Source organism: Taudactylus pleione, unplaced genomic scaffold, assembly GCF_031769625.1.
Source record: "Taudactylus pleione unplaced genomic scaffold, aTauple2 ptg000219l, whole genome shotgun sequence".
NCBI lineage: Eukaryota > Metazoa > Chordata > Amphibia > Anura > Myobatrachidae > Taudactylus > Taudactylus pleione.
In genome coordinates, this window is record NW_028284621.1 from 197,397 (window position 1) to 215,211 (window position 17,815).

At 44.8% G+C, this 17,815-nt stretch overlaps 1 protein-coding gene across 1 annotated transcript in view; it reads right to left on the minus strand.

Moving 5' to 3' along the window:
• COL22A1 (collagen type XXII alpha 1 chain) overlaps positions 1-17,815 on the minus strand; it is a 442,369-nt gene that overhangs the window by 46,203 nt on the left and 378,351 nt on the right. Inside the window, exons 51-53 of the mRNA XM_088478826.1 lie at positions 8,484-8,537; positions 5,590-5,643; positions 1,712-1,765 (exon numbers count right to left, since the gene is read on the minus strand). Of these exons, the coding sequence (XP_088334952.1) occupies positions 1,712-1,765; positions 5,590-5,643; positions 8,484-8,537 (162 nt within the window). The remainder of the gene's footprint in view (positions 1-1,711; positions 1,766-5,589; positions 5,644-8,483; positions 8,538-17,815) is intronic.

Consider the following 17,815-nt stretch of genomic DNA (forward strand, 5'->3'; position numbering starts at 1 on the left):
CCATGATGACATTTTGGGAGATTTGTGCGTGCAATGTCTATGAAGCTTCCCTGGAAATAACTAGGAGCATCTGATAATGGATGATAAACCGTCTTTTCTGAGCCAGTAAACGTTATTTTTAATGGAAAGCAAAAGATAAAGTGATTTGGAAACTGCGAGGACTGAGTTCAGTAAAAAACATTAATCATTTTCAGGACTATGCTGGAGCTGAAAGGGTTTTTATTTATTATGGAGGTTTTTTTGCGCAGGTAGAACGGGGTTTAGGTTGCAACTGATTTAACCATATTTGAGACTAGTACATCGGTGATGACCTTTTCTTTGGAACTTTGGTTGCAAAGTGCAGCAGTTCTTCATACTCATTTCCACTTTAGATCTGTGATGGGGGCTTCATGTTAAGGACTGTATTGCTGACGAAAACAAGTTCATTATGCTTCATCCTACGCATGTCAGGCATTACCAGCAGAGATAACGCCTCTACTGCTGACGTCAAGTGTCCCCTGCTTTTACCTGCAAATGTTTGACCATGGAGAGGTCTCTGTGTATCAAGCACCTTTTACTGACGTTATCAAAAAGACAGCACTAAAAACCCTCGATTACTGTAAATAATAATGAGTTTAGGTCTTGTTTTTTAAAATGAATGGGTCTATTGCCTCACGTCCAGAAATTATATATTTCCCAAGGAGAGAGAAAAAAAAACAGGCCAAATGTATAATGAAATAAATATTATACAGTACGTACCGTATGCTTTTGTATATATACTATAGATTGTAAACTTGCGAGCGGGGCCCTCTTACCCTTATGTATGTATTTTATGTATGAGTGTCTTTTACAACCCAGTATAATGTCAATTCAAATTGTAAACCGCAACAGAATTTGCTGCGCTATATAAGAAGCTGTTAATACATACATATATATATATATATATATATATATATAGATATATATATATATATATAGATATACATATATATATGCAACAATGCTGGCACTCCACTCAAAGAAAAAACACTTTAACCCTGGTGCCCTCCTAGGGCCACTCAAATGTCAAAATGCATATACCAACGTAAGGCGGCACTTGTGGGATTTATCAGCAAAAATGAGTCAACAACACAATGTGTTGATGACTCAGTTTTCTGATAAATCCCACGAGTGCCGCCTTACGTTGGTGTATATATATATATATATATATATATAATATTTTTTAGAAAGATTGAACAGAAAGCTGAAACCATATGCACAATAAAGAAGAGCATTCGCGGATCACAATCTTATTAAAAAAATATATGTTTTTATTTTTATTTACTAATAGTACTCTAATGTGCAGTAACCCAGAGCAATCAAGCAGCAAATACTTGTAGCTTGTATATAAACTAGTGCAGGTTGTCCAATGAAAGCATGTATCGGATTGGTTGTCATGGCAGGATGCGGTCAATTGACCGACGGACGGGATGCCGACTGCCGAAACCCGTCGGAATATCATACCCAACCCGTCATGTCTGCACCTATGAACGATGTACATTACCCTCAATATCTCAACAGACCTCTGTATATAGTATAAATGCACTGGTGTGGCTTATTAGCATAGTATATAGACTACGGCCCTCTTACCCCTCAGGAATACTGTTCCGTTGCTCCTTGACTGACTATGGTATTTTTTATTGTATCCTAATTATACAGTTGTCCCTGTTTCCCATAATGGCAGCATACTTACCGGCAGGCCTTGAGTCCCTTCCCTGCCTGGTGAACCAATTTCTCCTGGTTTCCCCTACAGAAAAGAGTATATATTAGTAACATAGAAATAGAGTATAAGTGGATTAATATTTATGTAAATGGAAAGATAAAATGAAAAAACTTAAAACTGCATAATAAAAAGTTAAACAATACATTTTAATAATAAAAAATAAAATATGAGCATAACGAAAATGATAAAATACGACAGTAGTAATATTAATGCCTTCACTTAGCCTGAAAACATCTAGTACAAAATGTATTCACATTTTAACTCCAGTCCACTTTCATTGGTAAATTTTCCAATTAGGCACAGGAGACAAGTGCCTAGGGGCGCCATATCCTGTGGTGGCACTCGGATGCTTATTTTGTTGTAACTGGGAAATTTCAGAATGATGGTAAAAAAACATTACCACTGTACTGTGCCCTATGCCATCTTGAGTGGAGTGTGGGTGGGTAAGACGTGCAGACTGCCCCTGTATACTGCCCTACTTAGTAACTATGTATACTACAGTGACGTGCGGTCAGGTGAGGCAGAGCCTTCCCTGTCATACTTAGGTATACTCCACAGTTTTTACTATAAAAACTATAAGAAAAAATGAAACAAAATATTATACTTATCTTCTTTGTATTATTCTAATCATTTTTATAGTCAAAACTCCGGAGTGAAAAGTGTATGGCAGGCTGGGTTGGACTGGCCCACATGGGTACAGGGGAAATCCCTGGTGGGCCCCACTGCCTGTGGGCCAACCGCCCTCCACTAGGTGTCAGGTTTCAGACCTCAAATTATAGACTGTTACTCTACTAGACAGTCAGTCACCTGGTGGAGCAGGACCACTGATCAGCTTGGGGGCTTGGTTCCCTTTTATAGAAACTACACCAAGTGTTGCCTATTGGTGAGCCATGAATCTGTGGTGGCTGGCCTCACCCCCACTGGTGGGAGACCACAACCCTTAAGCATGGGGCCCTAGAACTGCATTCCCCCTTCTTGTCCCAGTCCAACACTGATGGCAGGTGAGGCACTGCCTCCCCTGTCTACATACATCCCTGATCAAAACTCACCAAATTTCCAGCACTATTTACTGCTGCAGCTTTGTACATGTATCTTTAAATCTGGCTCTGATACTAGCCAGTGCCTCCCCAGCCATTTACAGTACCTCACCGCACGTCACTGATGTATACATAATCAAAAACAGAATGAAATGTCATAGCTAATGGCTCATGACCATACAATGAAAATTATATAACTGTGTGGTGGTGGGAGAGGGGCGGCCAATACTGTAGTGCCTGGGGGAGCCTTGACCCCTAAATCTGCACCTGTCCATAGTACTTCAAAAGTAAAACTGTCCGGCAGTTCGATTCCCGGCAGCAGCAGCCCGACAGATCAGCAGAGCCCGGCAGCGGAAGCCTGACAGCGCTGGAAATCCTGATCGTCCCTAAGGTAAGTATAAACTAACCTAACCCTCCTTAGGGGTGTCTAACCCTAACCTCCCCCCCAAGTGCTTAACCCTAATCCCCCCTCTATGTGCCTAACCCTAACCCCCCCTTCCCATTGCCTAAACCTAAATCCCCCGGGGGGGTGCCAAACCCTAACCCCCCTTCCCCTAGCCTAACCCTCCTGGGTGGGGGTGCCATATCCCTAAGTCCCCCCCGGGTGCCCTAAACCTAACCCTCCCCCCCGCGGCTGTCTGCTCGCAGCGCCCAGCATCCCTTCGATCGGGATGCCGGGCGCCGGTCTCCGGCACCGGGTAAAAGACAGGCGTCTAGATATAGATGCCAGTCTTTTATCCCACGCCGGGATAAAGCAGCCGGGAAGCCAGCTCTCAGTATTAAGGTAGCCGGTTTCCCGACTGCATACCGTGATCATGGTTCACCCAAATCTGTAAACTGTTTTACATTACTGAACAACATGCAGAATATTTAAACTTTTCATCTAGTGCCGCTGACATTAGGGATGAGGCTGCTTGGTAAGTAAGTAAAGGAGGACGAGGACAGACGGAGACGCAGGTAATTAGAATGCAGCACAACCCTGCACACAACTCCATGGGGCATATCCCACCACATTCTGGTCTTCAAATGCAAATGATTATTTCCAGACCATTGCTAATAATATGCCGGTCACTGCCCGCTCCGCATGAAAGCTGCTCGGTGTAAAATAAATAATATGAGAATTATTTATCAAGAGTTTTTAGATTCAAACCCACAACGAAGCCGAATGCCAGAGACGGCTTCAGTATGTAAGGCAGGAGAAATTCTCAATCAATAACTCCTGGAGGTGGTTGTGTTGGGTGACTTCATTCATGGATCCCTGATAAATAACCCCGTCCTGTGCTCCAGTGCACTCCGTGAATTAATAAGAGCACTGACAGAGGGAAGGGAAGAAATCAGCTCATTTAAGAACCACAGAAGAGAGAGCCTGCAAGGCTTATTTATTTGTGCAAAAGAGACAGGTACGTAGAAGCACAAAGCTAGGAGCAGATTCCAGTTCTGAGCACCACAAAGTGAGTGTCTACCTTGAATTGAGTTGGTGGACAAATTGTCGAAATGGCATGCAGAGAGAAAAGAAACTCTGAAGTCCCCAGATGGAACGAAACGCGTAGGGTCCCAACTTTCTTACTTACTTAACCAACCTTCTCACTTAAAGCTTTACTATCTGGTACGCAGATATTACTGCTAACACAACACAAAACACTTTGGGCGGGATGTACTAAGGGTGAAAATGCGATAGAACCCTTAAAAATGGTGTTTTCGGGGGTTTTACCACATTCCCCATATGCACAAAGCGCCAGTGCTTCGTCCCGATGGGTAACGCCACCTTCAGGTGGTGTTACCCTATAGGAGCCTATGGGCTTCTTATTGGAATGCTCTTCCTTGGGAGGGATCCCTCCGGATCCCTCCCATCACCCCCCCAGCGGCCCACGGCCTTCTATGCATGCACAGATGGACGGCAGAGGGACTTCTGGGTGTTAAACCCGGCCCTTTATCTATTATATTTGCATTTTATCCATACCACTTAACCCATAGCTGTGCAGTTTTACACTATGGTGACGATATGCGGCAATACTGGGGTCCTGAGAACACGATGATGTCATCTATTGTACATGTGTTTGATAGTCACACCGGACCTAGTACTAAGGCGGCAGCTATATATAAAAGATAACACAGGAAAGCTGTAAAGAAATACCATTTGGTATGCACTACGCAGACTTGTCGTCTATAACAACACCGGGCACTTTATTAGCACTCTGTCCCACTGCCTGTCCCACCATCTCTGATCTTATTACACTATTGTAAGTGTTTTCTTTCATATTGTATTGATATACCGGAACCGGAACAGTGATGACATCATCCATGTCCAAATGAGACACATGCCAGGCGGACCATTGTAAGGTATTTACTAATCCCAGAATCCTTTGACAGATAAACATCACTCATTATTCTTTATGGTACGAGCAATATCATATACATAAATGTCCTTTCTCTACCATTTTCGATTTTCCTGACTGATGCACCTAATCAGTATATTGAAGGATAAGCTGCCACCCAAACGGGAAGTGTACTAAAGAGGAAAGGGCTCTTACATCCGACTCATCAGAACTATTTCTATTTAATGTTCTAATGTTAAGGGCCAGCACATATATATACTGTACATAGAAGAAATATATATTTGCTATTACACAGTATCCTGCAGTAATTCTCCTGTAACCGAGCAGCACAGCCAGCCCCAGCAATCCCAGGTGTGTGAATGTCGAACTAATGGGAACACAGTAGAGGGGTGACATTTCGACTGGTTCTATAAATCAACCCAAGTGTTTGTTAATACGCCTGCCAGTGCGGTGTTACTTAATAAAAAAGACATACTGCTTCTCCTGGGGCGCCCGGCTTCCCGTCCTTTCCATCTTTTCCAGCGATGCCCTGTGACAAAGTGGAGATAAAATACAGCATGGAACGAGAGTCACAGCACTTACAGAATGTACGTAACTGACACAATTACTCATATACACCGCATTACAGTCACTGCTGCCTATGGAATATATACCACTGATTATAGCATGATACCGGACTATACACTCTTGGGCAGGTGTGTGTATTGATTTGCGATACACACCCCACACAGAGATGACGTTATCCCAGGCTTACTTATTTGGGGATAACTAACGCTCTGTATATAATTATCCATAACAAATAAATTCATAATAAAACTATATAAAGGGCCTCATTCGCAGTCTGACGCTGCAGCGCCCAGTCTTGTATCTGCGACTTTATGCTAAAACCACTACTAGCCCTTCCCTGGTGCACATCTGTGCATATGAATGTGCAGGGACTGAGGACCTCATTCAGAGTCGGTCATTGCGGCCGCACGGTCGTACGGGAAAAGGGGCTGGATATGCAAATTATTCCCTCGCAAGTTGCGTCCCTAAGTTCGGATCGGTAGCTGGCCGACCAAGGGGAGGAAGCGGCCGGAAGACAAAAAATACGCCCCCTTCTCGTACGCATTACACGTCATCTCCGGGCATATAAGGATTAATCGAGACCATCGAGAACCATCGGAACTGGTCGTAGAGCTTAAGGTTGACTATACCCTCTCTTAAGCTATACGATCATGTCAGTGTAAAAACCACCCATGTCACGTGTGCCATGACACTACTTTGTTATTTATACACTCTCATAAACCGTATGCACTCCCATAAAACGCCGTTCGCATAATTAGGCACGCCTGCGTTCAGATCTCCACTCCCCCGTTTTCAAGCACCTTTCCCTGTTACCACCCACAAACGCCTCAATCTGTCACTCTAACTACCGACCTGGCTGTGCTTAAGGAGAGAGAAATTTCTGATCGTAGCAGCAAGCTTGCGCATGCGCATTGTGAACTTTACGCATGCGCAGTTCAGCGAACATCGGTGGTGTACGACCGTGCGGCCGCAACGACCGACTCTGAATGAGATCCTGAGACTCCCACTGCCAGCGTCTTCGGATGCTCACATACCGCTTGGTGCATCTATAGATGCCACCACCGGACGCACCATCCAAATTTGCACCAGCCCCAGGTTAGGTGCACAATCTCCATCAGGGTATGGCCTCCAATGTAAGTGATTAAGTTCCCGAGTATGCAGACAGCTCTGTGATATGTCTGCGATGCGCCCATAACTCGCCCATAAGGCGGACCATCTCCGCACGTCTGAATAGCCACCTACCAGGAATAATCGGCTCATTACCAAGACACTACAGATACTGTGCGTCTCAATCACTACTGCGCCTCTGTGCGTAGCCACCGTGGGGAGCGCATGCGCTGTGCGACTATTTAGTGACACAGAGGCATGCCTGCTTGAAAAAACATCAACCTTTACGCGAATATTAGCATTGCGTGCGGCTCATGATCAGACCCAAAGTGTTTTATATTAGATACAATTTAAAATATACAATAAGGAGCAATACTGAAAATGTGCTTGTGATTTATTCTTTGCACGTAAGGCAGCGTTCAGCACTATTCTCTCCTGTATTGCAGACGCGTTAGGTGGCCTATTCATCATCGATAAATGGGCCGGTAACCATGTGCAAATGCTAGCTTCCGGGCTATTCATCATCAGGGGTCCCAAATGGACCCCCCGATATTCAGCAAACTCCGAAAACTGAAAGTTTTCGGAGTTTGCATCCGAGAACAAACGTCATCTTCAGACGGTGCTTGTTCTCGGATTCCCGCTCCATCCTATGGGAAGGAATTCCGGGGATGTAAAGAGGGATCCCTCTACCGCCTCCTCACTACCTCCCCAGCGGCTTTGCGCATACATGGCCTCGGGTCACGCATGCGTAGCTGGGACGACAGGGAAGAGCTGCGATACTAACCGAGAAGACAGCTGCTTTTTGGAGCAGCTGTCCCCACACCTGAGCTATAGTTTTCCCCCGCTGCGAGTTCGATGATGAATAGGCCCCTAAGAACGGGATCTACTAAAGTGAAAAATATGGGAAAACCCCCAAAATTTAGTTTTTTGGAGGTTTTACCACATTTCCCATATTTAAATACATTGTCCCGGTGGGGAATGCCTCTTGGCGTTACCCAATAGAAGCCTATGGCCTTCTTATCAGGATGCCCCCTGAATGCGCAGAAGGACGTGAGAAGTCCCTCTATCCTAGGACATTGCAAAGTACAGCTCTTATCAGGAGAGTTGTCCTTTGCAATATAAATCAGACTTCTAAGTACATACTGCGGTAATCAACCACGGTTTGTACCCGATAAGAGGCGGGATGTACCACATCATGTATGCGATACTTAGTACAACCAAACCCCAACTCCTTGGAGCAACTTATCAAAAGTGTTCCACAGAAAAGGAGACATGACAGCAACCAATCAGACATTTGCTCTCTCTGCTAAATTGGACCAGGAAAGTGACCAAAAAAAAGACAAAACCACATTTTTTACCACAGTCGTTTATGGATTATGGTAGATTATGGATATTGCAGATGAGGTGTCTCCAGTCACATACAGGTACTGTATCACTATCTATTAGATATTGCTATGGCAGAGGTTCTAAACTCCAGTCCTCAAGTACCCTCAACAGTTCATGTTATCAGGATTTATATGCGTGGAAACAGGTGAGATTATTACTGACCCAGCAAAACAGTATAACTCACCTGTGCATGATTAAAGAAATCTGGAAAAAATGACCTGTTGAGGACTGGAGTTGAGAAGCGCTGATTTACAGTAATTATCAAAACTTGTTTTTAGCCAACACTTTTATTTCTGGGGTGATACTTACCGGCAGTCCTGGTAGCCCAGATGGTCCTTGTGGTCCTAGAGGACCCTCCTTCCCCTGAAATAAACATATATACTCATGTTACTGTATCATTAAAAACTAAACACTCAACCATGAACGGTGCAAAATAAAAGCACAAACAAAACAAAAAGTAACGACATTGGTGAGTTAATACAAAAAAAATCAAAAGTACTGCGGTCTCAGAGTGTAGGAAGAGTTTACCAATGCTAAGAAACACTATCGGGTTATTCTAATCTTTCTACATGTCCTTCTGTACTCCAGAAATAGGCCCCACCCACATTCACTTCTCATTTTATATGATACACAAATATAGCTAGCTGCTATAAGTTTTATTCGAGATGCGGTCAATATCCTGGCTGCCGGAATCCCAAAGGTAAGTAGCGGGGTTGGGGGGAGGGTTAGCATTAGGGTTTAGGTTAAGCACTAGGGGGAGGGTTAAGGTTTGGCACTAAGGGAGGAGGTTTAGTTTTAGGATGCAGGGAGGGGGAGGTCAAATTTAGGCACTAGGGGGGGAGGTTAGGGTCAGGCACCGGGGAGGAAGGGTTAGGGTAGGGAGAGGGGGAGGGTTAGAATACTGTCCAACAAGTGTCGGTACTCTAACCCTTTCGAGATGCCAGTGTCGGGATTCTGACCGCCGGGTTGCCGTTCCCATCCCAATTTTATTCTTCAGTAATAAAACAGCATGGACTGATATCAGCTAATAAAAAGGGACATCCAGTTAATATTTTTGGAAGATCATGTTGGAAGTTTTTGGATTTTTATTTTGGGGGGGCAGGGTGGGGGTATGGTGGCACAGTGGTTAGCATTATTGCTTCATAGCACTGGGGCCATGGGTCAGATTCCAACCTGGGAACTATCCCTGTGTTAAAAGCTGCCCTGGACCCCTTTTGCCTTGGGGGATGACACTGGGACTGATCCCAGCGTTAGAGGAGGGTATCTGGTGCTGGGACCGCCCGGTCCCTCCAAGCAACGGAAGTGTGGGCGCGGCAGGAGTCCGGCGCTGGGACCGACTGTTGGCTCCCAGCGCCAGTCCAGCATTTAGGCAAGCTTGGCTCCAACTGCGGACTGGCAGCCAATAGGAAGCGGCCGCGGTGAGCCAATCAGGGCTCACCATGTCATAGCCCTGCCCACCAATGGCGTCTTATATTAAATGCTGCCAGGCAGGAGAGCTCAGTCCATCGGCGGAGAGAGAAGAAAAAGGATCTCCCTGAAAGAGTTCTAGCGGCCGCAGAAGAAGCCAGAAGACAGCGGGATCAAGCCAGAAGACAACGATGCGCGGCCATTGAAGACGGAAATGCGACAGCTGAGCCTTGAGGATGGCGGCAGCTGGAGCTTTGACTGAGGACCAGAGAGGATTGCTGTGGTGGGATGCAAAGTGCTTAACGAAGCACCACCCTGCAGCCTCTTCCAGCGATACGGGTCGGCGGCCCGTACCACCACCTGTTTGTAATTTCCACTGGACCAGCAGGGTAGTTGGCACTAGGCCCATGGCTCAGTCAGGCACTAGGCCTGTGGGGAATTAGGCGGGCACTAGACCTCGGCTCTGTAGAGGGCACTAGGGCCTGTAGATCAATAGTGCCCCAGTTAGGTTTGGGTGACCTGGGTGCTAGGCTCCACGTGAGAGTAAAATCACTGTTTCATTGTAATGAAACATGTTGGTGAAGGAAGGCACCCAGCAACAGTGATTTTACTCTCTCGTGGAGACTCCCCTGGACTGATCGTGCAGCCGCTTGCCAAAAACACTGCTGACAGCACGTCGGCTAGCTGCACTGACTGTGAACAGAAGATCACTCAGTAGGGTAAGACAGGGAAAGTTTTTCAGTACTTATAGTGCCGGAACCTGAGAGGTTAATCACCACATTCATACAAAAGGGGCTATAAACATTTTTTAAGTGTGCATTTTATGAATGCCCTATTAACTTATTACACGCTGCAGATCCATTTTTATTATAAATTTATTATATATATATATATTTATTTATTTTTAATTTATTATTTTTTTTAATTTATATATTTTATTTATTTATTACTTTTTTAATGTATTTTTATTTTATTTATTTATTTGCTATAATTTTAGGCATATTTATTGTATTTATTACACTAAATGTAGCCGCTTTCTGGTACCACACATAATTTAAGACAATTTATTTTGTTTAAGAAAGCTGCCTTGGTTACACATTAGAAGTGCTTTACCACATTCTATATGATTAAAGGATTAAATCGTCTTTAGTCACTTTTGAATGGTATAACTGTCCCTGTTATGCTCAGGCGCGACGAGAGGGGGGGGGGAGGAGCGGGTAGGGTCCGGCACGCCCCCCATCCCTTCTACATCTCAGCATCCCAGCACACGCTGCTGCGTGCTGGGCTGCAGTGGGAGACTGCTCGCAGCTGCTAAGCAGCAGCTGGAGTAGTCTCCTATGCCTATGGGGGGAGCGATCACACTGATCACGCCCCCCATTGGCTGTGCGTTGGGCTCAGAGGCTCACAGCGCTCCCCTCCCAGTGCGCAGCGCCGCTTCGGCCCTGGTTATGCTTATTGTGCTGTGCAGGGAAAATGTATTTAGCACTTGCTACAGTATTTGTTGCATTTCGTAGGTTTTGTTACACTACACATATAACTTGTCGGGCCAGTGAGTTAGGACCGTTGTTAATACAGACTTTAGTTAGAGCAATAGTGTGACACACTGTTAGATACGGATAGGGCACTGCACGGCGTTATTCTTCTCTCCCTACAGGGACCTGTGTGGGATCAAGCGGGACGAAGCCCGAGAGTACCACTGGTGAGAACCTCTGTGTCTGTCTATTCCCTTTCTGGCTATCTTCCTTCAGGGTGTACAGTTGACCTTGCGCTCGGGTCCAAGGTCGAGTCTTCTCCTGGTGCATGAGTACCTATAGGTGAAACTCGGAATCTGAGGCCAAAAGAGCCAATGATGATCTTCACTTTATCCTGAATTCCTCCTCTCATTGGGGTGATTCTCGGTTTGGCAGGGCATGTTGGGGTGGCTTGAGGAGGATAGTTCTCACCTCCTTTCCTTCCTTCAAGACCTCCTCCTTCGTGTTTGTGAACGAACAGCATACCAGGGCTGACGGTCACCTAACAACCTGAACGTGGGGGGGTGCGGCGTAAGGTAAGCCACCGGATCACCGGCAACACTCACTGCACCCCACTTACACCTATACAGTTTGTATGTTCTCCATGTGTGCACATGGGTTTACTCTGTGTTCTCTGATTTCCTGCCAAAGAAGTGCAGGTAGACTAATGAACTGAGGTGTAACTCACTTCCTCAGAACTGAGGTGTAACTCTCTTCCTCAGAACTGAGGTGTAACTCTTTTCCTCAGAACTGAGGTGCAAACTCTCTTCCTCAGAACTGAGGTGCAAACTCTCTTCCTCAGAACTGAGGTGTAACTCTCTTCCTCAGAACTGAGGTGTAACTCTCTTCCTCAAAACTGAGGTGTAACTCTCTTCCTCAAAACTGAGGTGTAACTCTCTTCCTCAGAACTGAGGTGTAACTCTCTTCCTCAGAACTGAGGTGTAACTCTCTTCCTCAGAACTGAGGTGTAACTCTCTTCCTCAGAACTGAGGTGTAACTCTCTTCCTCAGAACTGAGGTGTAACTCTCTTCCTCAGAACTGAGGTGTAACTCTCTTCCTCAGAACTGAGGTGTAACTCTCTTCCTCAGAACTGAGGTGTAACTCTTTTCCTCAGAACTGAGGTGTAACTCTCTTCTATAGAACTGAGGTGTAACTCTCTTCCTCAGAACTGAGGTGTAACTCTCTTCCTCAGAACTGAGGTGTAACTCTCTTCCTCAGAACTGAGGTGTAACGCTCTTCCTCAGAACTGAGGTGTAACGCTCTTCCTCAGAACTGAGGTGTAACGCTCTTCCTCAGAACTGAGGTGTAACGCTCTTCCTCAGAACTGAGGTGTAACTCTCTTCCTCAGAACTGAGGTGTAACGTTCTCTTCCTCAGAACTGAGGTGTAACGTTCTCTTCCTCAGAACTGAGGTGTAACGCTCTTCCTCAGAACCGAGGTGTAACGCTCTTCCTCAGAACTGAGGTGTAACGCTCTTCCTCAGAACTGAGGTGTAACTCTCTTCCTCAGAACTGAGGTGTAACTCTCTTCCTCAGAACTGAGGTGTAACTCTCTTCCTCAGAACTGAGGTGTAACTCTCTTCCTCAGAACTGAAGTGTAACTCTCTTCCTCAGACAACTCCAAAAATTCTGCCAAGGTCTTGGATAAATGAGAAAAGAAATGGGTATAATCGTCTGAAGGAAGCACAAGTTTGTTTCTCAGTGTTTTCTAACTATGGGCTCCACTTAATAATCACACTACAGTAGTACCACCTGTATTTAACATACTTACCTGTCCAGTGAGGTCCAGCAGATTCCTCCTCCTATGCGGCATTTTCTGGTGTTGCCGCCATTCTAACACTGCCGGCGACGGACAAATGACTAATGCGGATTGTGGTTCAACCTGACTTTGCTGGGTCCTTATTAGTGACAATGGGGACCGTAAAGCTTAAGGTCCCCATTAGATGGCATTAGTGGTACTACGGTAATAAACAGCAGTAAGCTAAGCATACCACTGCTTGCTAAATACTGTACAAAGTACATATCCCTTTTTTAGTGTCATTCATAAATGAAGCCCTATGTCAGTAGGTAACTGGAGTCTGTAAAAGTAAAAGGACGCAGTATTATATTTAGGGGCATATCAAGGAAAATTTGCAGGATATCACCCCAAAACAGCCACTTGCTGCGCTCCCCCTTTTAGATTGCAAAATCAGCCCCGTTTCTCTGTGGGGCTGCTGAATTGTCAGATTTACTACGTTCGGTAAAGCTAAGCATTCTGGAGCTTGGCCCTGTAATGTAACAGCATCTTCAGATGATGTTATCCCATTGTAGCCTGTGGCTACTGTAGCACATGTTTTTTTTTCGGAAAGGGATCCTCCGGATCCCTCCCTCCAATCAGGACTCACGCAAGCGCAGCCTGACAGTTACGCATGCATACTAGGCCGGCCTGGTCCTAACGCAGCTATCACTACGCTTCTAACCCTTCGTCCTTCTAACCTTTAGTCCGGACAGGGCTTTCCCGGATGCCCTGTCCCAGTTCCTGATGCCTTATGGTGGAAATAAAGCATATTTAGAAAGAAGTGATAATACCACTGTATAGGTCATTGGTATGTCCTCATCTCCAATACTGTGTTCAGTTCTGGAGGCCATATCTCCAGAAGGATATTAATACATTAGTGACTGTACAAAGAAGGGCAACTAAAATGGTGCAAGGTCTACACCACAAAACGTACCAGGAAAGACTAAAAGATCTTAATATGTATAGTTTGGAGCAGAGAAGGGAAAGGGGGGACATGATAGAAACGTTCAGATATATAAAGGGTTTTAACAAGGTAATGGAAGGAGACATTCTTCAAAGAAAGAGAAGTATTAGAACAAGAGGATGTATTGTGAAACTGGAGGGGGGTAGGTTCAGGGGAAATTTGAGGAAAAATTACTTCACAGAAAGGGTAGTGGACAAGTGGAATAGTCTCGCATCAGAGACAGTAGAGCAATTTAAACATGCATGGGATAGACATAAGGATATCCTTCAGAAGAAGTAAGGATCAATAAGGGTTGAGGTAATAATATGTTTAAAAATGGGGCAAACACAGATTGGCCAAGTGGTTCTTATCTGCCGTCAAATTCTATGTTTCCATGTTTCTATATCCTAATGCGACCCAGACTTTATAAATGATGACTGAAAAGGCTAATTACTGAGATTCCACAGACCCGTGTTCTCACCTCACACTGACTCATTCACTATGCAGAATGTAACAGGCGGCTGGCAGAGTTTGTTTGTGACTTTTGGAATCATTTCTCTAAATTTATGTTGCAGTAGAAAAAAAAAACTTGTAGCAGAGACATTTGTCACATAGTTTTACTTCCTAGGTCATCCTGAATATGCTGCTACATTAGTTCAGTCTTAGGATGCAATCAGGGCTCAGCTGCTTCCCGCAGTGACAAGGAGCCAGTTATGAACTTGTCTCTTTTGGTTCTGCAAATTACCTTTCTCCCGTCAGTGTACACAGCGGGGGCGAAGCTGTACCGTCTGGGAAGTGTGAAAGTAACTAGCAGGGGAACCATTGTATTACAATATAAACATGTCAGACACAATAGGAGGGGGAGAATGCATTTACAGTATTCTCACAAAGTATCTACTGTATATTAATTTGTCTTATGAAAGTTAAATGTACACAATAGACTCTAAGTTGCCTATAACCGTTTGTTATATACATTCTCTAGTAGACTGTACATAGCACACGCACATCTCTCGTCGTTTTCAGAGGGCCGACCAATGTCATTATAATATATTATATATATCTCGCCAGCGCAGTGCATAGGGTTAAACCATACAACAAAGTGTATACAGAGTTGTGTTTCATTCTTACTGTTGCTTCAGTCACGTCAAATAGCCAGGACTCCATGCCGGCCCCCTGCTCTCCTGCAGCACAGCAGACTCTGGCTCTGCGCCAGAGTCTACTGCTCATTTGAAGGTCTCCGGGGACATGGCGCCCGGCTAGGTTTTCCGTAGTCTTCTCTATTGCGCATGCACAAATGCCCGGGAAAATTGCTACTGCGCCGTTTTCCCCGTGACTTCTGTCGGCAGCACCAGCTGATGCGGGACTCTGGTGAGGATCAATATAATATAATTCGGTCCCAGAGTGTGCGGCGTGGGCACTGCACAAGCTGCACCCGTTATAGATATGCCAATGCAAAAATGTCCTTATATAGATTTTTGCTTAATGTCCAATAATTGCGACATGATTAGATGTGGCCGCATTTCCCAGATACACCTTTTAGGAGGTATATTTCTTGTAGACACTGGAAGGCGAAGCTACAATACACAATGATGATGCCATTGCGCCAGTGTCTACTGGGAACATGGCACCCACTCTGATGGGAGGGATAATAATGTATGGCCACTGGGATCATGTGAGGAGGGGTCATTCTACAAGTACAGTAGTATCAAAGCCATAAGATTGAAGGGAATATGCAGTGGCATCCCTACCTCTTGTGACACCCGGCCGGTGCAGATAGGGGTGGGTGGGCTTGAAGTGCTTCGCCGCGCACCGTCAAAAAAAGGGTGTGTGGCATCGCAGCCCACACCCCTGTTTTAGTCACTCCAGGGGGTCCCGGAAATGTGGAGTGCCCCAGGGACCAGTCTGACTGCAGCGCTGGCTGGGAATATGTAATAAGGGTCGGGAAGGATAATGTTATTATTAAATAACAGCACAGACGGTGTAATGGTTAGCGTTACTGCCTAACAGCACTGAGGTCATGGGTTCGATTCCCACTACGGTCCTAACTGTGTGGAGTTTGTATATTCTCCCTGTGCTTGCGTAGGTTTCCTCCAGGTGCTCCAGGTTCCTCCCACATTCCAAAAATATACTGGTAGGTTAATTGGCTCCCAGCACCAACACATAACCCTAGTGTGTATGTGTGTGTGAGCATGTGATAGGGAATATAGAGTGTAAGCTCCACTGGTGCTGGGACTGATGTGAATGATAAGATATTCTCTGTAAAGCTCTGCAGAATATGTGTGTGCTATATAAATAACTGATAAATACATTTTAAACAGATATTATTTACATATTTTGTTATAATCGATAATTAAAGGTTTCCCATTGTCTAACAAAAGTGCGCTAGCTATTTTAGATTTCCTTTCTTTCTTACTTTACAGTATTTTGCTCCCATTTAACAGTCTTCATGAGAAGGGGGGATTCCAATTCTGATTTCAAATGAAACTTTGTAATTAGCGTTGTCACTGAGGTCTGACCCCTGGGCCAATCCAATTATTACTTGTAAAAATGTATATTAAAACGATTTAAACATGATTGAGGTTTCAATTTATTTGAAAATAGAAGTCATTAATAATGACTTTATAAAATATGTTCTTTGCTGTCGTAATAAAAGTGAGGTTTAGACCGCAGAAATGTTTCATCACAACTATTTAGATTAAGTGGATATGAGACAATTTAGATTAGGTTGGGCCATTCGCGTGATTTCCTTTTGTTGGAAGTGCTCAATTTACTTTGGATTGAAAATAGCGCTCCTTGATCCTTAATTGGATTATGCCGCAGGGTACGTTAGACAGATCCATTCTAAAAGAAACTTTATTTTATGCAGTAAAACTCTTATTTTCTAAAATATTGGTATCAATAGCTCAAGCCCCATTCCTAAAATACAATATGCATAAGGCTAGAATGTAGTAGGTCCTCATATTGTGATGTGTGTGTGTGTGTGTCCTTATTCATATGGGCGTGGCCTTACTCACATGGGAGTGGCCTTCGTCATATGGGCGTGGCTTGTCAAATCAGGGGAGTGGACTATTTTATACCACATTTTTGTCAGGTAGAATGAGATGGGTAAATTGTGCAATATTTCATCAGAAGTTGCCCATAACAACCAATCAGCTGCTGTCAGATTGCTAGCACAGCGTGTTGGAGAATGACAGATGCTGATTGGTCGCTATAGGCCACTTCTCCACTTTATCTCTCTCCAAGTATTGACATATCTCCCCCTAAGGTTTTTACAGTTTGGTCAATTACAAGCACACCGTTGTGCCCATAACAGGCTAAGGGGGCGCAGCGAGGTCTGGAAGGAAAGGGACAGCATGAGACACCAATGATTTCTCTGACGTAACCCATTTGATTTATAGCAGGAAGCAGCGATAATGCCCCATATTTGCCAATAAAAATACAGCTTGATAAATAGACCTTCAAGGGAAATGTTTATTAAAGTTATTTTATGGGAAATCTCCTTAAAAACAGCTATTTTGGGGGACCCCCAGAAAAGGTACGTATCCCCTGGATGTAATAAGGAGGGACCACGGCAGATAGCTCCACCTATAAATAAATACATGGTCGGCCTCCCAGCCTTCTGCAAAAAAAACACCCGTGGAGGTATCAAGTCTGCAAGTCCGTGTGGACAGTGGCAGGTGGGGTGTTTGACTGGGTTGGTACACTTGTCAAACGGTAACACAGGCACCCTAAGGCCAGCCCATGGAGGACAGACAGCTCCCGTGGAGCAGAAGTTCCGTCCATTTCCCATTGCATTCTGGAGCTTGGCCCTGACAGCTAACGCCATCCAACGCCATCTTCAGCTGGCATTGGCACATAGTAGCCTATTGGGCAACTCTTTTGCTTATTATTTCAAAGAGGGATCAGAGCATTTCTCTTTGCTGTCACCACCCAAAGTGTCTGCACATACGCAGTGCACCAGCTGGTAGCTAGCACTTGGCTTCTAACCATTCGCCAGGGTAATGC